Raw genomic sequence first — 21,949 nt, 5'->3', positions numbered from 1 at the left:
AACAATCAAACAAAAAACCATCCTTGGGGGCTGGGAAGATGCTCAGCAGTTAAGAGAATGGACTACTCTTGCAAAGGAGCCACATCAGGTGACTTACAACAAGCTCCAAGGGATCTCTGACACCCTCTTCTGGCCTCTGCAAGCACGTGCCCATACTGCCACACAGACTTCCAAAGTACATGAAATTAACAATAAAAATAAATGGTAAAAAGAAAAAAGCGGCAGACAGTCAGTTAAACTTAAAAAAGCAGTAAAATGAGAAAATACAAACCATAGTTCAAATGTACTGGAAAATAATGCATGTGCTTCTACAAACTGAGAAAAACAAAACAACAGCAAAAAATGACTGACCAGCCAACCAGTGAAAGAAAATACCACTCCCTTTTAATTCACCCTAGAAACCAGAAAACGTCATTTCTACTTGCTGGGTGTTTCTGTCAGCAGAATATACTCACTGCTCATTCTTCAGAAGGTAATACTGGCAAGGGTAGAACATGGGTAGAATCTTATCTAGGACATGGACCACTGCTCTCAAATGCCTTGATTGGACCAGAATTCCCAACAGTGGGATACCTTCCGCACAGAACTTCTCAATGCTACAAAGAAAGCGGAATGTAAGTACTCAGTAGCTCATTCATAAAATTGTATTCCTCCAATGAAATACAAGCTTACAATAAATACCCGGATTATCTCAGTTTCCTAAAAATTTTATGACTAACCAACACACAGAATTACCATGTCCACTTTATTGTTCATTTTTGAGAAAATGTGTGATTTTCATGTATATATATATATATATATCCTATCATGTATGGTTTTTTTTAGTGTTTTGAAATGAAACACTAATAAGTGATTATTTAGGAACATAAGTTTACATTTATTATTGACCATAGTGGTATATTTTAATTGAGTCATGTTGGTTAATTACAATCAATGCATATCAAAAGAAAAATTTCATGGATATGTTTTTGGCATTTCAAAATAGATACTTTATTATTGTCATTAATAACTGATGCTTTTGTCTTATGATTATTATTAATGTTGAGTAGTAGAGTCTTGAACTTTGAAAAGTAAATTTGTTTGCATTTACTCTTTAAAAAAAACCCAAAATTAAAATAATAATAATAAACACAATGGCTGGGCAGTGGTGGCACACACCTTTAATCCCAGCACTCGGGAGTCAGAGTCAGGCAGATCTCTGTGAGTTCGAGGCCAGCCTGGTCTACAGAGTGAGATCCAGACAGGCACCAAAACTACACAGAGAAACCCTGTCTCAAAAAATAATAATAATAATAACAATAAACACAATGGTCAAGAGCAGCATGAAAAAACAACATTCTAAAAAGCTGGGTGAAAAACGTAACATTACATTCCCCTGATTATATCTAGTAGGAACAATAAGTTAGATAGAGAGAAAAAGACAGAGATCCTCACATCAGAATGCTCAGAATACAGGAAAAGAAGAAACAAGTGGTTTTCCCACTTTCTTCATCCTGTACTTTGCCTATACTGCTTTAACTCTAAGAGGAAAAAAACTCCAAAAAAGGAAAGTTAATACTGCAAGGGTTACCATGTAGGAAGTACATAAATAGTAACAACAAAAATACAAAATTATATATATATATGTATATATGTGTATATATGTATGCATGTATTTTAGAGCTTATATAAGTATACCTCTAAAAAGAAAGAAAAGAAAAAGTATTGAACAGAATAGAGGATTGGAGTGGTTAAGAGCATGTATTCATGCATTTCTCTTCCAGAAGGACAATTCCCAATAGCCACTTCAGGCCTGTATCCAGCTTCAGGGGATCCACAGATTCTGGCCTACACAGGTACCCACACACATTATGGCATACACATACATATGCATATTATTTTTTTAATTAATATAAATCTTAAGAAATATATTTTAAAAGCAGCATTTTAGCATGACCACGATCCTGGGTGACTTTGTGACTATTATTCCCTGTACTCCCCATAACGTTACACTTGTCTATATCTAAGTTTCTGTGTGCTCCACCCCCGAGCGCCAGCCCATGAGACTGCTTTAAGTTACATCTCTTCTATTCACAGATTGTAGCTATGGAACTAGTTCCAAACGGAAACACTTATTCTCTCTTTCATTCCCATCAGTAATCAGTATGTAGTACAGAAAGAACCCAGCAATGAGCAAGAACTACAGTCCCAGAATGGATATAGCATCCGGGGAAATCATGAAACAAGTTTAGAGAACTACAGTCAAAGAATCAACAAGCCAGACACTATTGTGAGTACGCAATGAGTGTTTTGTCTAACTCACCTTCATAAAACCAGTCAACACAGTCATTTATATTTCAGAGGTGAGGAACCTGGGGTTCAAGAAACTATTGTGGCTCTAGAGCTCCTGGAACAATGTATGAGTGCAACCCGGGAGCCTAAATAACCACCCCTCCTTCTCTAGAACAATTCTAGATGGAGCACCCTCTCACCTACTTTCCAATTTGCCCTACTCACATCCATCTCTGTTCAACAGGAACCTTCAGCTTCAGTTAAGAGTATTTCCCCATTTTCCTTATCTCACCTCCTCCCCATCAGGTAGGTACGCCTTCCCACACTCATCCACTCTACCAGCATTTATTGAATGTGTACTGAGTGCAAGTTCTATACACACACAAAGGAACGAGAAAAGTCTTTAGATGTGTTAAAGGAAGCTTTAGATGTGTTAAAACTACATATTTGTTGTGGCAAATGAACAGAAATGTATTTGGGCATGATTTCTCCCTTTATAACAAGGCTCATTATTTGACCCTAATTAACTCCCTATGGTTTAATGAAGGCCTCACAATTGGGATGTGAAAATATGAGATTCTAGAACTCCTACCTTCAAGGTACCCTGGAGGTTCAACATACAGTACCTGTGGCCAATAGCTGTCACAGCTAAGGCAAGATAGCAGCCAATGGGCATGCCTGACTTCACAGCCTTCAAGAGAGGATGAAACACGGGTGATTCTGTCATGTCAGGTACTGTGCTGGAGAAGGGAACAACTGGACAATTCTGCTGTGCTCCAAAATCATTTTTGTGTAATTTTAACCTCAAGATCAAATTCCAGGCCCACTGGTTAAATGAGGTCTCAGGAGTCTCTCCATATCGAACAATACTGGCCAGGTATGAAACCTACAACAATCATTCATTTTAAACAGTGTCAGTCCTATGCAAATTAAACAGTAACTTCACCTCCCCACCTCTGTTTGTGATCAACAGCGCTCTGAGAAGAGAAGGCACACTACTTCCTTTCACTGGGGTGCACTGCACTGTGCTGAAGCAACGTCCCACTCGCGCAGTTCCCCACTCTCCACTGACTGGCCTTGTGAATCTGATCCCAGCTCAAGCACATGAATATAAAGATTGACACTCAAGATCACAGTGCTGGTAAACACGGTGAACAAGTCAGAGTTAGCGGCCTCACTGATAGCACTTACCAATTCAGTAGTATAAAAAGTAACATCAAGCCATTGATAATTTAACTACCAACCTGCAAAGGTTTAAAAAATGTCACTCAGTTCTCCTGAGTTGTCATGTGAGCTCCAACACACCCTTAGCTCAACCCAAATCCTCAAAGACTAAAGGTCACAAAAGGATTACTTTTGCATGTGTGAATGGGCAGGTCTTCAATCCCAGCACTCAGGAGGCAGAGTCAGGTAGATCACTCTGAGTTTGAGACCAGCCTGGGATACATAGTGAGTTTCAGGACATCAGGGGCTACATAGCGAGACTCTATCTCAAAAATAAAGGACAAGTTTTAAAAAAAAAAAAATCTTTAAAAACTATAAAAATTAAATTTAGTATCTTGAATTAGCAGAAAGAGTTCTTAGAAAACATAAAAATCAAAACTATAATTTCATCTTCCCAGGCAATTTTTAAATGGAGACTTATGTCCTCAGTACATAAGAAGAATCAGTACCTGTTTCATACTTTCAGAAATAAGACCAGCATAGGGCTTCTGTGAGAGGTGCTTCTGATAAGCCTCGAGAACCAGCAAGGCTACTTCAGTGTGCAATGCCTGATCCAAATGAAGGGTAGCCTTTTAAAAACAAACGAACAAAATTACAAACACACCATCCCATATTTAATAAACAGTCCTTTAGAAACAACAACAAAAGCAGAACAATAAAACAGGACACTAGATTTAGAAGGTAAATGTTTCAAAACTGTATCTCTTTAACGTGACATTATAATTGACAACAGAGGAAGGACCCTCAACTCTAAAGAACAAGTACACTGTACCAGGACATGCCTGAAACTCAGTCACCCCCAAGACCCCGCACCCGTCCTGGATTATAGGTTAAGAACATTGCCACCTATCACAGAAATCCTTATTATCAATCACACAGGAAAATATTTAATACATCAAGTCTACATTCCTGTTTGTTGCTTCATCACCGGTGAAAATACTACACTCAGAAGCATGGGTAAATACTGCCTTACAAGCCTGATGTTACCTATAGTATTCCCAAATAGTCTTCTTTGCAGTTTTCAAAAACTCTATTCCCCAGCCCTTCCACAGAGGCTCAAACAAAGGAGGGAGGAGACACTCAGGGATCTAGATGAAGACATCCTGGAAATGGGAGGCTAAGGTGTTCCATTTGCAGGCTGGAGAATGTCAAATTGGAGCTCACCCCTGTGGCTCTCACCCACCAGCCACAGGGGTGATCTCCTTCAGTGAGAGAAGACCCAGAATCCCAGGTTGGCATCCAACGTGGTGGCAAGAGTTTCAAACTAAAAACTGAAAAAAAAAAGATTCTAAAATGGAGCTAAAAACAGTTCCTAATTGTCTCTCTCAAATGAGCGGCAGCTGCTGATTCGAGCTACTGGCGGGTTCCTGGTGTACGCGCTCTACCTGCTGTATGGCGGGAATGTGGCCTCTGCAAGTGGCACATTAAGCTGCATGGTGGATTTAGCCTTTGCTGGTACAAGACAAAAAAAGAGGTTTCTGGACTACACGCTGCTTGGATAAAAGCATAGACCCATGATAGCTCCCAGAGCTGGTGGTAAAGTACCACGCCATGTTGGGAAGCTGAGGTGGGCAGAGCCAGCAGCCACAGCTGCTGCAGCTTAAAACAATAGATTCACAATAAGACAGATTCAGATGTAATAGTTTAAAATGTGTATAAAATATACGTACGCTTGAAAGAGACAAAAAAGGTGATATATACAGTTATATAAACAAATACATAGTTTTAAAAAATAAAGTCTTTAAAGAGACAGTAAAATTAATATAAAAAAATAAGCCACATAAAGATAAATATTACACAGAGAATCTGGATTGTGTTGTCTTTGGGATTTTTAACTACAAAAAAACATTTGATTGTAAAAACTGTTGAGTTATGTCAAAATGTATATTTTAAAGGTACCTTGACTTCAAAATTTGGATATAAGGATATGTTGCTTTGGAAAAGAGTCTCTTTTGTTCCCACAGACAGCCAGAGGCTATGGATTTGTTCCAGATTAAGATACATCAGGTTTGACCAGCCAAGACCCCCTGAAAGGTCTCCGATGACACCATGGTCCAGATGATCCAACATCCAAAACCGTTTCAAGGCAACTGGCTCAGAAGATACAGCCTCACGGACTACTCCATGATCCTAAAATTTTCTTTGTTTTCCCAGAAGATACAGCACTTCCCCTTTTCTTTTCTTTTATGACAAATATGTTGCTCTGATTGGTCAATAAATAAAACACTGATTGGCCATTGGCTAGGCAGGAAGTATAGGCGGGACAAGGAGGAGAATAAAGCTGGGAAGTGGAAGGCTGAGTCAGAGAGACACTGCCAGCCGCCATGATGACAAACAGCATGTGAAGATGCCGGTAAGCCACGAGCCACGTGGCAAGGTATAGATTAATAAAAATGGATTAATTTAAGCTGTAAGAACAGTTAGCAAGAAGCCTGCCACGGCCATACAGTTTGTAACCAATATAAGTCTCTGTGTTTACTTGATCGGGTTTGAGCGGCTGTGGGGACTGGTGGGTAAGAGAGATTTGTCCTGACTGTGGGCCAGGCAGGAAAACTCTAGCTACACCAGGTAGCAGAACCAGCACGAGAAAAGCTCCCTGGCATCAGTCTCCCCATCTGTACACCATGCCACGAGTGCAAACATACAAGACAACTGCAAGCATTAAGGGACTTGCTCAAAACAAAAGATGCCAGATAGCTGTAGAGCTAACTTCTCCCCCTTGTCCCTCCCAAACGTTCAAATTCTGATGAATAAGCTAATTAATAAGAACCAGGTGGAGGCAGGAAATCACCAGCATGTTTCTTAGGAGACTTAACATATACCAACCCTTAATAATAACTATTAAAAATTCTAAACTGAGGAATTAACATGTGGAGGAACTGCCTCAACAGTTTCTCTAGCTCTGTGTAATAACTCTATGGGGAAGGCCTATTAATAACAATGTCTACAGATGGGCAATTGATGCCCAGAGTTCAGGAAGCTTGTTCAGAGTCACACTGTCAGGTCACAGAGCTGGATCAGAGCAAAGTCAAACTCGTAATTCAGGCACATTGGAAACAACTCTGGCAACAATATACAGGACAAACCGCAGGAGGAAGAGAGAGACCCCAGGCAGCAGATACAAGTTGGGAGGAGGAACTGAAGTACTAGCCAGAGATAAAACAGCACAGTCAATGGCCTAAAGAGAAAGGGAATATTTTTTCTTTTTCTTTGGGTGCACATGGGAAGGCCACTGGCTAGCAAGCTCCACTTCGTCTGTGTCCACCTGTCCAATGCTGAGATTACAGGCCCCCCGCTACTGCACCCAGCTTTTCCGTGGTTTCCAGAGATAGAACTTGGGATCTCATGCTGGGGCAGCAAGCACTTTACCAACTGAGCCAAGTCCCAGCCCAACGGAATAGTTTTATAATGCAGAATACCTTCATTAGAGGATGTTCATGACATAAAACGGAACTGAAGGAAGGATACTTTGGGGGATACAGCTCAAAGTCCTAGGTTCAGTCCCCAGAGGAAGAGAGGAAGGACAAGGAGAGCTGGAACTCTAACACAGCTGAAAGAATCTGCACTCCCAGCAAGTAGCCCAAAGAGACGCTAATGCTTTAAGAAAATGCTTTCCTGAATATGATGCATGTAAAACCTCCTGTTTCCCAGGAATGGCATACCTGTTGAGCAAATCCCCAGTTCAGTCCTTCTAGGATCACACAGGCCAACTTGTTCTTCACTGCTGTCAGGCTGTAATTCAATAACCAATCCCGAATCACAGCTACCTCAGAGGCAGAAGGTTGCCAGAGATACAATGGCAATTCTTTAAACAAGTATAAAGAAACCTTTGAAAAAAAGAAAAAGAAAACAATAATTGAATGTAAGACTCAGGAACGGCCAGGCAGTGGTGGCGCTCACCTTTAATCCCAGCACTCCGGAGGCAGAAGCAGGAGGATCTCTGTGAGTTCGAGGCCAGCCTCAAACTCAATCTCAGTCCCCTTTATATCCACATAGAGTCATTCTATCAGTTTTGTTCCCTTAGCGCAGTGGTTCTCAGCCTTCCTAAGGCTGCAACCCTTCAATATAGTTCCTCATGTTGTAGTGACCCCCAACCATAAAATTATTTCATTGCTACTTCATAACTGTAATTTTGATACTGTTATGAATTGTAATATAAATATCTGATATACAGGGTATTTGATATGTGACCCTGTGGGATGGCAACCCATAGGTTGAGAGCTGCTGCTTTAGAGCGACCCCCCACCCCCCCTCGACAAATCTGCTTAATATGTGTCTGTTTATTTGTGACAAGTTAGTGCTATCTAGCTGACAATGGCTTCCCAGTTCATAATCCTCCTATCTCAACAGCCCATATCCTGGAGTTAAAATCTGCACAGTATGCCAGGGCTGTAAAACAGTAACTTTAAAAACAGAAAAAGTCCTACCTGAGCCTGTAAGTATCTGACAGAAATGATAAACTAATGGTGCTAGGCACCAGTGAACTTCTAAACTATCCCCTGTTGCAGAAATGAGACAAGTGTCCGCTCCCTTTTGTAATGAAGGTTCTAGTCAATACCACAAAGCAATTAAAAGAAATGCAAGGCGTTAATGACTACATAGGAAGAGCCAGTCGAAAATTCTAGTACATAGAGCTGGATATGGCTGATATGGCAGTGTTAGAGTGCTTGCCTAGAGTGCATAACACCCTGAATTCAATGCCCAGCATCATCACTAACACCTGTAATTCCAGTACTCAGGAGGCTGAGAGACTACTGTGAACTTAGAGGCCAGCTTAGGCTAACAAGACTCCAAGACTCTGAACAATTTTTTTTACAAATATTTAAAATATATTGATGCTTTTACTGTAAGACCAAAAAAAATCCCAAAACACTAACTTTACTGTAAGAGGTTGTAGGAATGATATATGGATTTCATAAACAAAAGTAAAATATGCATTCTGAAAATGAGCCAATCTATGAAACTGCAAACTGGCAAATGTGTGGTGTGTGTGTGTGTGTGGGTGTGTGTGTGTGTGTGTGTGTGTGTATAAAAGTATAAAATCTGGTACCGATCTGAAGATTGTCATCAAACACACTTCTGGGTTCTGTGCTTAGTGGGTAAGGGCACTGGCCACCAAGCCTAACAACCTGAGTTTGATCCCTAGAATGCACAAGGTGGAAGAGAAAACAAGCCCTCACCAGTTGCCCTTTGATCTCCGCACACATGCATGACAAATTCAAAGTACATGTGCACCCACACACATACATGCACTAAATAATAAATAAACAAAAACTTAGTAAGAACTGAAACCAGTCTCTCAAAAATATATTCCTTGGCAATTACGTTCATAACAGCAACACTCATAATACCAAAGGTGTAAGCAAGCCAAATGCCTATCAGCTGACAAATGGATATAGATAAAAACAAAATGTGATAGAGAGATTCAATGAAATATTACCCAATATTTAAAAGGAAGGAAATTCTGAAGGACTACTACAACACATTTTGCAAAGAGAAATAAGCCAGACACAAGAGACCACGCACTATGGCAACACTTACATAAAATGTCGGAAACAGGCAGCTTTATGGAGACAGAAAGCAAATTAGCGGCTGCTGGGGCCAAGGAGGAGGAATAAGGAGTAACAGCTAAGGGTCTGGGAAATCTTGGGAAGAAGGTTTCTTTGTAAGATGACAAAAATGCTCAAAAGCAGCTGCATTAGTGGCTGCACCTATCTGTGGTTATACTAAGATCACTGGCATGCACACCTTCAACAGGTACATGTTATAGCAATGAATTACATTCACCAAAGCCTTCTTTAAAACTATGGAAGGATTGCAAAAAGGCCTGACTACAACAGAAGGTGGAGGCAGTACTGTTCACACACTGACATTTCAGAAACATAGTTAGGGTTTTATTTATAAGAGTCATTTCCAACAGTGTTCCTGTTCCTGTTAATTCAGAAATCTTCATTTACTTACTCACTTATTTTGGTTTTTCAGGACAGGCTTTCTCGGTGGAACAGCCCCTGGTTGTTCTGTAACTGGCTTTATAGACCAGGCTGCCCTCACCTACATTTGCATCCGAGTGCTGGGATTAAAGGCATGTGGCACCATTCCTGGCTACTTCAGAATTCTTTCAAAATAACAAATAGTCAGCATTCTTACCATTCCAACTTGGTCAATGGTTTCTTGCACTCTATCCAAAAGGACAGAAATAATCTCAGGGTGAACAGCTGTGATGGCCCCCAAAAGTTCTCGACCAACCTTTGAAAAAGTCTCTCTGGTGGACAGGGTGACATAAGATACCTAAATGAGAGGTGGGGGAAGAAATGGCACTTTTAATGTAATTACCAATCAGAACACATTTTCATAGTTTTTTTCCCACAAAACATAATCTCACACTGAGCATCAGCTCACACCACATTCAAAACTATGTCAGAACTTGAGCTAGCAAACTATCCACCTTGAGACCGGAAGGTGGTAGGGAGAGAACAGGAAAAAATGGCAATTATTTATAGACATGAGTTCAAGTACTGGGTTCAAAAAGTATATCCCTGCAATGCACAGTGGCCATGAGCCTGAAGCCACAGACACTTGGAAGCCTGAACCAAAAAGATCGTTTGAGTCCAGGAAATGGAGGCCTTTAGGCAACGAAGAAAGATCTCACCTCAAAAAGAAAGTTTCTCATTCACATTGAAATTTTTTTTTTTTTAAAGACAGGGTTTCTCTGTGTATCTCTGGCTGTCCTGACACACTCTGTAGACCAGGCTGGCCTTGTACTCACAGAGATTCACTTGTCTCTACCTCCCAAGTGCTGGGATTAAAGCATGCACCACCATGCCCAGTCTACCCTATTTTTTTGAAAAAACATTTCATAGAAATAGACAATCTCTCCTACAAAATGAAACCCTAAGTAAGGTTCCTAAACCCTCAGTGTGTCCAGGACTGTCCTCCCAGACAAACCACTACCATCTTCAGGAGGTCACTGCTCCTGCTTACACGTGATCATCACAGCTGGGTGTACTGGTTCAACTGCCATTCCCTCAGAGGAGGAGAGGAGAGAAAGATTTCTTGGACCCTCACCTGAGAATCCAGCCATTTCTATGCCGTTTTGCCCTAACTGCTCATGACGCCAGGGTCTGGGATCTCAAGGAGAGCCTTGCAATCCTTACTTTTCTCCTCCGTTAGAAAAGAAGCAGATAAAACTAAGAACTATAAGGATCTTACCCCAGCCTGTCACGTGTAGTGAGGAAAAATGACTGGCAAGTTACCTTTTCTGTTTACGATGGACAACTAATAACAGAGCTAAACCCAAACTTCTCTTCCAAGTTCAATGTTTGCTCTACGATCTCATTTCAAGTGACTTGGAAGTCATTCTCCGTGTTACTGGCAAAAGGAGAGGAAGGACATTTGGTGTGAGGCTGTAGTAATGAAGCTGCGACGCCAGGCTGTGCCAGACTGTCCATTCCTTACCAAAAGTTTGCATCGAATGTCAAGAGATAGTAGTGGGAAATAAAATAATAAAATACAGGGTTTCAAAATTCCCTAAGGCAAAAGATGATCATTTGATTCTCCATCCCATCCATAAGGGCAGGCAAGAACTCAGTAAGTCACATTTTTTAAAGCAATACCCAAGAATGAATGGACAGCCAGAAGAAAGCATTCACAAAACTTTACATTCTAACCTCATATATCTCCAGAACAATAATTTTTATGAAGTCCTCATCTACATTGGTTCTTCTGGCCCGAGCCATCTGAGCAAAGGTCGTCAGAAGGCAAATCTCTTCTGAGCTGTTCATGGAAGAAAGATACTTCTCCAAGTTCACAAAATGTTCTGGGTCTGCAAGTTCATATCAAAAAAATTAAAGTGGAGAAATAGGTTCATATATTTAGTCACACTACCAGAAAGAAAGACAACATAAAAATTAAAAATCTGGGCTGGAGAGATGGCTCAGAGGTTAAGAGCACTGACTGCTCTTCCAGAGGTCCTGAGTTCAATTCCCAGCAACCACATGGTGGCTCACAACCATCTGTAATAGGTCTGGTGCCCTCTTCTGGTCATACATGCTGTATACATAATAAATAAATCTTTAAAAAAAAAAAAAAAAAAAAAAAAAAAAAAAAAAAAAAAAAAAAAAAAAAAAAAAAATTAAAAATCTACAAATATTTAAAGATAAAAAGGATCTTCCCCTTCCCAAAATGGATTCCTACAGGTTCAGAAAGAAAGCTCAATCAATTGACCTCCAAGAGTTGAAAAAACACAAATATAATGTAGACTCAGAGCAAAAGGTTAACAGTAAACTATGCCTCCTCTCTAAAAAGGGATTTTAAAGGATTGAATGAGGCAGAGAATGTGGTACAAATCACTACTCTGGAGACTAACCCAAAAGATGAAATTATGTATCACTACAAAGCACGACTACTGTCACCAGGTGTCACTGTCATTGAACTGTCAACCTCACCAGCACCTGTGAATCAACTGTGCTCATTTTCAGCCACAGGAATGCAGATACTATGAATGCACACTGTCGTGGCCAGCAATCGCTCAGCACAAGCATGGCACTCCAAATAAAAGAGATTAGCTCACAAACAAAGATTAAGGACAAGAAACCAGCTATAACAAACAGTATATAATCCGTCCTGCCCCATTCTCAGAGGACACTGTGTAAGCAATATTACACTTTGTCACTATAGACAGTTTTGATAACTCTATAATACATGTAGGAACCAAATGCTGAATGCAAAAATTTTATGAAAATATATGGGAAAAAAAACCATTTATGAACTACATTCCAGACTGAGGACAGGAAGTCCTTGGAATGGAAGACAGCTTTACAAAGGAAACCTACAGGACTACCTGCATCACACAGCCTGCTAATCACCCCAGGCCCCTGCAAAGGACTGTCCCTCAGCTGTGTCTAGGATTTCACCCACAGAACTGGCAGTCAGGGAACAGGCTGTGAAACACACTCAGAGCTGGCAGCTCACACTCAACTATGGAAACAGTAATGCAAGCACTTCCCCAGGACAGTGCTGAAGCAGTTTATGAAGCAGAGAAATAAAACAAAAACAAAACTCAAAACAGAAGATAAACAAAAATAGATTTGTGTAGAACATACACACACACACAGAGAATGAAAACAGAGAAAAATGAAAAAAATTAATGTCTGCAAAAAATCACAAATAATGTTTGTTTTTTTAGTTTTATAAAGTGTGGTTTTCTTTCTTTCCTTCTTCTTTTCTTTATTTTTTCTTTCTTTTTTTTTCTTTTTTTGAGACAGGGTCTCTCTACATAGCACTGGCTGTCCTGGAACTCACTTAATCAGGCTGGCTTTGAACTCACAGAGATCTGCCTGCCTCTGCCTCCTAAGTGCTGAGAATAAAGACATGCTTTCTTTTAAGCAATACAGAAGTCTAGAAATTTACAAGAGATTTTGGTAAGTTTTTAATTCTGTTCATATTCTGTTATGTTTTCTTTAATATTAAGTGTAATGGATAAATACTTTTGTATCTAACTAGATTGTCTGATTTTTATTCTTTTTTGTTTGGTTGGTTTTTTGTTTGTTTGTTTTTGTGAGACAGGGTCTCTCTACATAGCCCTAGTTGTCCTCACTATGCAGACCAGACTGGCCTTGAATCAGATGTCCATCTCCCTGCCTCCCAAGTGCAGAATTGAAGGCATGAACTACCACACCTGGCTCAAACTCTTTTTGAAAAAGATTCATTTATTTTTATTTTACATGTGTGGGTAGTTTTGCCTGCATGTATATTGGTGTAATACATATATACAGTTCCAGAGGAGGCCAGAAGAGGGTGTTGAATCCCCTGGAACTGGCCCTGTAGGTTCTGGAAATCAAACTGGTCCTCTGCAAGAATGTTTTTTAACATGTAACACAAATAGCTGGCAGTTCAATGTTAGTATGCATTAAAACATAATCAAGTTTTCAGTAAAATTAATATTTGTTGTTTTGATTTCAGGGATTTATTTTGTTGCTGAGGATTGAACCTGGAACATTATACATACAAAGTACATACAGAATACCACTGTGCTATACAAAATTAAGTTTTTGAAGAATTGCTGTCTACCCCTACCTACTTCAGAAAATCAAGACAACTAAGAAAAATATAACAGAAAAAAATTAGTGGAACAACTGGGCACAAACCTTAACCAATTTCAAGCCAATTAACATCACTTGTTGATCAGACTAGAATTTTAGTCTTAATATTAGGCCATTGTGCTTACTGCACAGAATTTGGACCTAACTGAATTTGCATTTGAGATATGCTATCTACCACATCCACAATGAAGCAATCTCCTGAATGTCCAAATCATGCCACAGTACTCCTAAAAGCAGAGACTAACACTTTGACAGCGCAGCACACAGAGGGAGAGAAGGCTGCCCCAGTCAAGTACCTTGGAGTTGCCTCTTGCACTCGGCCGGCTGCAGGGAGGCACAGAGGTGCTGCAGGCTCCCACTCTCCGCCTGGTGCATGAGGTAGAAGAGCTTCCAGAGCATTGGGACCGAGAGCGTGCCAAAGGGCATCTCAGACATAAACAGCCAAATGCCAAGTCTGCACATTTGAAACAGCAACAGGGAAAATTTTATGTATCATTAAGCTTCACCACACTAAGCAAGTGGAAACAAGACTTCAGCTCTCACACTACCACAACTTTTCCAACACACACACACACACACACACACACACACACACACACACACACACACACACACGGAGGTATCATAAGTGCTTTGTACCAAAAGTATTTGAATTTTTGGAATTTTTTTGGAATATTTAAACATATAACGTGTACCATGGAGGAAACTGAAGTCTAAACATGAAAGCCTGCTACATGATTCACAACAGCCAAGATATGGAACTAGACGTCCATTAATAGATGAATGGACAAAAAACACGTGTACATATATACAATATAATTTTATTCAGCAGAATGGGAACTCATAGACTTTAGACTAACAGCTGTGGAGCCTCCATGGGACTGGACTAGGCCCGCTGCAAAAGTGAGACAGTTGTGTAGCTTGGTCTGTTTAAGGGGCCCCCAAGCAGTAGGATCAAGATCTATCCCTGGTGCATGAGCTAGCTCTTTGGAGCCTATGGTGGGACACCTTGCCCAGCCTTGATGCAGGGGGAGGGGCTAGATCCTGCCTCAAATGAATATACCTGGCTTTGCTGACTCCCCATGGGAGACCTTACCTTTTCAGAGGAGGGGATGGGAGGTAAGTTGGAGGGGGAAGGCTGGGAGGGAGCAGGAAGAGGGAAGAGAGAAGGATCTGTGGTTGGTATGTAAAGTGAATAAAAAATTTCTTAATAAATTAAAAAATAAATTAAAAAATTTTTATTTAGCAGAAGGGTTATTTGGAGAGAGCAAGCAGACCAGTCAGAGGGAGGAAGACAGACAAAGAGGTAGAAGGGGCAAATATGAGCAAGATACAATGATTGGATCTGGACGTTTGTGGGCACTTTGTACACCTAGCTCTAGTGATAACTTTATACAATATTTTTACTGTGCCTATGTTTATTTTGGCACAGCACATGAGGTCAAATGTGGAATTTTCCACTTATGACATAATATTTGTACTAGAAGTTTCTAATAATTTCTGTGCTGGGGATGCTCAATCTGCATACATCATCAATTCATTCCATTCTTACAAAAACAAAGGCGATATTATTATCACAAATTTACACGAGACCTCTCAGACATGTGAAGAAGAAAAGTGCTGGGTTTTGAACCAGAGACCCCAATAAGAGAGAGGCTGTCTTAGTTAGGGTTACTATTGCTATGATGAAACACCATGACCAAATCAGGTTGGGAAGGGTTTATTTGGCTTACACTTTGTGGTGGTTTAAATAGGAATGCCCCTGACAGACTCATGTGTTTGAATGCTTGGCCCATAGGGAGTGGCACTATTAAGAAGTGTGACCTTGTTGAAGTAGGTGTGGCCTTGTTGGGGGAAGTGGGTCACCGTGGAGGCAGGCTTTGAGGTCTCCTATGCTCAAGCTACACCCAGTGTAGCACACGGTCTCCTTTTGCTGCCCGCAGATCAAGATGTAGAACTCTCAGATCCTTCTGCAGCACCAAGTCTGCCTATATGCCATCATGCTTCCCATCATGATGATAATGGACTCAATTTCTGAAACTGTAAGCCAGCCCCAGGTAAATGTCTTTCTTTATCAGAGCTCCCATGGTCATGTCTCTTCACAGCAATAGAAACCCTAACTAAGACACACTTCTACATTCCTAGGCCGGAAGCCCTTACCTCTTACCTTTTGGCTTTCAGGACATGTAGAACAGCTCTGAGAAACAGCTCATCAAATTCAATCTGCAGTTTCTCCACAGAGTAGGGCTGTAGTGTTAATCCCATGCCTGTGCTATGGCTCACATACTGCGCCCAGTGGTCACTGACATAGCCAAGGGTCATCCTGAGAGAGATGAAAACAACACAGCACTTTTCAGTCACTCACTCAGTATCACCTGACATTAGACGTGAAGGACTGATATTAACTAAGCACCTACTATCTGCTTAGTTCTGAAGCAATCTAACAGGAACAGTGAAAACCAACCCTCGTGGTGATGTACTTAGCAGGAGGCATAAGAACAACCACAGTAAGTAAAATCCATCACACAGCTGATACTGACATTTCATGTCAGGCTGCATTCCCAGCTCTCCTCAGCTCCATGTGGGCTGCAGGGCACAGGACAGAGACACATGCTAGGATCTCAACCTTCTAAGAACCCCAGCCTTTGAGGACATCCTATGATCTTCATAACACTGACTGAAATCTAAAATAAATGAATGTAAACCAATTCAGCTTGGAGAAAAAAAGTGGAGAAAGAGAGAGATTTTGCATTTTTATGAACTTCTTTTTGAGAAAAGAAGTTGGAAAAAAAAAAGAATAGCCTATGTATATGCTATAGGGAATAATCCAGAAAAAAACTGAAAATGTAGAAAAAGGTATGAAGCTGATTTAGAGAAAAGCAATATATAAACTCAAAAAATTTTCAAACACTTGCTAATGAAACCATAAACCCATCTTTCATTTAAATACGTAAGTTTTCCCAGTTCAAATAGAGCATGACTTATTTCAGTCTTTGAAACTTTTCTAAATATTTTAAACTACAGTAAGAAATAGAAGAGGAATGCTAGGGAAATAATGGCAGTAAAGGATTACCACCAATTCGTCATAGTTTAGTCAGTGGCAATTCCAAGGAAAAGCAGGCTGTGGATGGAGAGAGGGAACACTATGCCCCCTTCTCTATGTTTTGGAGCGGTAAAGTATATATACCCTGTGCCATTACATGTTGGAAGTATGTGACCTACTTTTGGATTTTGATTTTACAGGAGATTACAGTTAAGAGATTGTATAAATCTCAGAAGAGACTTTATGTTAGTGTGGTGGTATGAAAGAAAAGGGCCCCCAAAGGGAGTGGCATTATTAGGTATGGCCTTGTCAGAGGAAGTGTGTCACTGTGGAGGTGGGCTTTGAGATTTCATATATGCTCAAGCCACACTCAGTATCTCAGTTCACTTCCTGTTGCCTGCAAGATTCAGAACTCTCAGCTCCTTCTCCAGCACATCTGCCTGCATGCCACCATGTCCCACCATGATGATAATGGACTGAACCTCTGAACTGTAAGCCACCCAATTAAATGTTTTCCTTTATAAGAGTTGCCAAGGCTGGGCGGTGGTGGTGCACACCTTTAATCCCAGCCCTCAGGAGGCAAAGCCAGGCGGATCTCTGTGAGTTTGAGGCCAGCCTGGGCTACAGAGCAAGATCCAAGACAGGCACCAAAAATACATAGAGAAACCCTGTCTCAAAAAACAAAGAAAACAAACAAACAAAAACAAAAAAACAAACAAAAAAGTTGCCATAGTCATGGTGTCTCTTCACAGCAACAGAAACCCTAAGACAGCCTGCATCTTCCTTGACCCTTCTCTCCAGCAGCAGCTTTGAAAATCAGAACTCCAATAATTATATTTAAAAAAAATCAACTGGATCTGAGATAATTAATCAAATAATTTCACTGGGAACATTTAAGAAATCCTCATCTAGCTGATGGAAGGACTATCTCACTTTTATGAGAAGACCTAAGTATAAGCGTCCATCATCCCTCTGCAGTGTCTGTGTCTAAGCAAGGAGACAGCAGCATGATGAGCCAACAGCAGCATCACCTTATCAGGTAGCCAATGCGCTTCACAAACTGCCTGTAGCGGGCTCTGTTAAAGGTTTCTAACCCCACAGCCAGGAGTTCCACTAATGAGTTGGCAAAGGCAAAAATCTTCATCATCTCTTGAGGCCTCGTTGTTTCAGGTAAATAATCACCTAGAAGTGAAACAGATAGGAAAAAAACATAATTACTATGACAAAACACTAGAGAACACAGGTGTATAATTCAGTGAGAAAGCCAGGAGGGGAAGGAAGTAATCCCATCTCTCCGGTTCCACTATCAAAGTTAAGTAGGGAACTTGAAGGAAAGTACATTAAGATCAACATATTTAACCTAGGTAACATGTACACTAGTCAGCCTTCTTCATTTAAGCATGAAGTAAAAAAAAAAAGTAAACACAAGAGAAAAGAGGTTTTGCATAGGTGGGCACAGGAAACCCCCCCCCCCATTAGCAGCCCACCCAAATGCAAGACTTGATGCTTCCTATGTGGAGCTTATACCAGTACCACCCTTCAGTTATGACGAGAAAAATTATCTACCTTTTGCTTTGAACCCAAGAAGATGTTGAAAGAGTTCATGAAAGGGAAACTGGGACAAAAGGATGACCAAGTCATCTTCATTAAGTAGAATCCAACTGGTCTCAGGGTCTTCATCCTAAAGGGAAGATGCCACATCACATCAGCTAATCAGTCTGGAGTTACAGGAACTAAATCATCCAAGTCATAATGTGGTCCTTATAGACACCTCCTCAAGGGCAGCGAACTAAATAAATAGCCTTAGATCCACAGACATCCTGGAAGTCCTCTGAAAAGCAAGTATAATTTATATGTATCTGGGTCATTAAATTTCTATCATGAAGAAGATAAGAATAAAAACTCTTCTAGAGCCAAGAGGTGGTGGCACACCCCTTTAATCCCAGCACTGGGAAGGCAGAGGCAGGTGGATCTCTGAGTTCAAGGCCAGTCTGATCTGGTCTTCAGACAAAGTCCCAGGAAAGCCAAGGCTATACGGAGAAACCCTGTTTCAAAAAACTAAAACCAAAACAAAACAAAAAAACCCTCTTCTAGAGTGAGGACCTTACTATGAGGCCCACTGCTCAGACAACAGATTAACAATTAATTAAACAACCATATTCTACTATAGGCCAAGATATCTGTAGCTACAGTTCTCTTCTACTAAAACTCAAAGTCTACTATCATTTTCAACAGACTTTTGAGGAAGCCGCTAGTATTTGCTACAGATGCCTCAGGTTCTGCTGTGGGCAAGACAAAACTAACTGTGATCAAGGATCATCCAGGGGACACTTCTGGGTCTTTTTGATGCAGAGCCTTAAAGTCATCTTAGAAATCAAGTTAGCATGTGTCCCTATATGCATTACATTAAAAGCAAAGAATCTGAATGTATTACAGCAATTTCAACAAGGGACCAATCAATCATTTCAGCAATTCATTCATAATATCCTGAGCATATTCTTCTTTATCTACTACTTCCGCTACAGTTTAGTTATATTTTTGTTCCATGATCCATGTATCAGGAGCTTAGTCCCAAGTCTAGTAGTACTGGAAGTTAGTGTGCGACCTTTAAGAGATGAACCCTAGTGCAAGGCCCTTAATTATTGATGGCACTTCCCTTTAGGGAAGTTCTCATAAGCAGGGTGCTATGAAAGGACCGAGTCGGGACCTATTCAGCTCCCAGACTTCTTGTTCTGAGAAGAGATTCTCTGCACTCTGCCATCTATTATGGAGGCCCCACCAGAACCTGTGCCATGCTACTGGGGTTCTCAGCCTCCAAAACTGTCACCTCATTAAACCTCTGTTTTAATAAAGCTGACTTGCTTCAAGTATACCAAGTAATACAAAATAGAATAGCACCATGTATATGGTGGCTAACAAGAGCCTCAGAAACTATACTTAAGAGCAATAGTTCTTGACTCTGGCTGAACAGCAGATCACACGGTAGGCTCTAGGAAACTTAGATCTATGTGTGGGCCTGACAAGCTTTATAAATTGGCCCAGTGAGCCTTATGTGGAGCTAGTGCTGAGAAACATGATGTAGATGAACCAGGCCTTCCTCCCCACAGACTTTTCTGATCCAACTAAGCTCATAATAGTCTCAGGTACAAAGTTCTTCTGGGTTGCTTTTGCTTTTGTTTTCCTCGCTTACTGCTAGTTTTGTTGGGTTTTTACTTGTTTTGTTAGGGACGCAGCTTTTATTTTTTCTGCTGTTGGTCTTTTGGCCTCATTTTTTGTCGGGGGTGGTGGGGTGGTAGGTGTCTTGCTGTCTAGCTTAGTCCGTCCTACATCTCAGAATCCTCCTACCTCTCCCCACTAAGTGCTGGAATTACAGGCAAGCACCATGATGCCTAACTCCCTAAGTTCTTGCAGTCACTCAATGTTTTACTGAGGGCTAACCAAGAAGCAAGTACCATGGAGGCTCTGTGTCTGGGGTTAACTTCAGGGAACCCATTTTAAAAAAAAAAAAAAAAGCAAAGAATGAACAAACAAACAAACAAAAAACATTGTTTTGTTACAATCATTCAAAGATAATTTATATTAGCTGCTGAGAAACTCAGTCTCCCGACAAGTGTTTGCACGCCCACACCAGTCCCCACCACCTGCCCACCTGCTGCAAGCCACTAGAGGTGATAAAGAACAAAGCGACAGTGAATGGGAGCACTGGCCCCGGAATGGGCCCTGGTGCAATACATCAACATGACCCCACAGCAGCGTGGGCGTCACTGAGACTTCTGACACAGGGGATTTTAGTGAATCAGGTCAATGAGCATCTTAGCATCTTAGAACATCAAATCAGGGGTTGAGGCAGAGTTCAAGCTATATGTATACACACACACACACACACACACACACACACACACACACACACACACACACACACACACCTGGTGGCAAAGGCCTTGACCTGCTGAGCCACTGTGCTGGCCAAATGGGGAAGGAGCTCAGCCAGAAACAGGCTCAGGAACTGCTAATGAGCAAAAGAAGAATTCCCTATACACACACTACTAACTACTTGTGGAGGAAAGAAAAATTAACAAGAATTATCTTAAAACTTTTTAAAAACTGTCTTGAGAAGCTGATTTTATTCATTAAATTTTCATCAAAATTATTCAGAACAGGTTGTGTATGAGACCCGAGTCCCAGGAGCCTGTTACTGTGCACAATGAGACCTTAGTATAAACTCCACAAAGCATTGCCGTCTGAACACATCTACCAAGGATGGCAGGATGGGCGCCTGGCTCGGGAACCTGCTCCAGAGGTTCTGCATTTAATGACCACATGACCTGAGACAAGTCACCTCCCCTGTACACATCAGTTGTCCCTGTCTGTAAAACGAGGGTCCCAACAATACCTACCTCAGAGGGTTACTGAATCGAGATTTAAGAGCAAGTGCTCAGAACAATGCTTTGCATGGAAAGAGAGCTCAGAATTGGTTAAAGGGACAATACAGACCCAGGTTACCTCTTCTCCCCCCTCATCTACGAGTGTCCAGTTCCCAGATGCAGGCCCTGAAGACGATGGCTTCCGCTCACTGGGCTTCATGTGGCACATAAACTCTGCTCGATTTCTAAAAGACAACAGACATGAATCTCATCATATGAACACAGAAAGCCTGACATGAGCACATGTGTGGATTATCTAACCTAAAGAAGAGTCAGGAATCAGCCCAGCTGTCAAATGGTTTAAACTATCAAATAAGAAGTAAGAACTAAGGCCAGGAACAATAGTACTTAGCTTCAAATCCCAACACTCAGAAGGCAGAGGCAGGCAGATCTCTCTGAGCTCAAGGTCAGCCTAGGCTAGATAACTAGTTACATGCCAGCCTGCGATAGAAGATAACAAGCTCTAAGTCTGGTCTACATAATGAGACCCTGTTTCAAAAAAAAAAAAAAAAAATGTAAGTAAAGGCTTGAGAAATGGCTCAGTGGTTAAGAGCACTTGCTGTTCTTGCACATGACCCAAGTTCAGTTCCCAGCACTCACGTCAGACAGCTCACAACTACCTGTGACTCCAGCTCCATGGATCCAGAGCCCTCTTGGCCTTCGTGGGCACCCATTCTCACATATACACATCCCCACAGAGACATCTACAAGTATCCATGATTAAAAATAAAAATAAATCTTTTTTAAAAATGTATCTTAACAAAAACAAACAAAATAAAAAGGTATGCAGTTGGTAGAGAGGCTTGTTTGGGGCCAAAAGGTATACATAAAGGTAAACACATCCAGTCAAAACACATCCCTGTTCAGGAGCAGCCTCTGCATGCAGG

At 41.0% G+C, this 21,949-nt stretch overlaps 1 protein-coding gene across 2 annotated transcripts in view; it reads right to left on the bottom strand.

The window, feature by feature from the left end:
- The window catches only part of Epg5 (ectopic P-granules 5 autophagy tethering factor), a 102,276-nt gene that overhangs the window by 62,931 nt on the left and 17,396 nt on the right, over positions 1 to 21,949 (bottom strand). For both annotated transcript variants that reach the window (XM_052742627.1, XM_052742628.1), the window contains exons 7-17: positions 21,142 to 21,247; positions 18,205 to 18,319; positions 17,670 to 17,820; positions 15,763 to 15,918; positions 13,892 to 14,049; positions 11,163 to 11,317; positions 9,643 to 9,783; positions 7,158 to 7,322; positions 3,945 to 4,064; positions 2,898 to 3,157; positions 456 to 596 (exon numbers count right to left, since the gene is read on the bottom strand). In XM_052742627.1, coding sequence (XP_052598587.1) covers positions 456 to 596; positions 2,898 to 3,157; positions 3,945 to 4,064; positions 7,158 to 7,322; positions 9,643 to 9,783; positions 11,163 to 11,317; positions 13,892 to 14,049; positions 15,763 to 15,918; positions 17,670 to 17,820; positions 18,205 to 18,319; positions 21,142 to 21,247 — 1,668 coding nt within the window. The remainder of the gene's footprint in view (positions 1 to 455; positions 597 to 2,897; positions 3,158 to 3,944; positions 4,065 to 7,157; positions 7,323 to 9,642; positions 9,784 to 11,162; positions 11,318 to 13,891; positions 14,050 to 15,762; positions 15,919 to 17,669; positions 17,821 to 18,204; positions 18,320 to 21,141; positions 21,248 to 21,949) is intronic.

Source organism: Peromyscus californicus, unplaced genomic scaffold, assembly GCF_007827085.1.
Source record: "Peromyscus californicus insignis strain IS unplaced genomic scaffold, ASM782708v3 Scaffold_17__1_contigs__length_78620276, whole genome shotgun sequence".
Lineage (NCBI taxonomy): Eukaryota > Metazoa > Chordata > Mammalia > Rodentia > Cricetidae > Peromyscus > Peromyscus californicus.
Note: the sequence above shows the minus strand (reverse complement) of the source record. Positions and strands in the feature narration are given on the sequence as shown.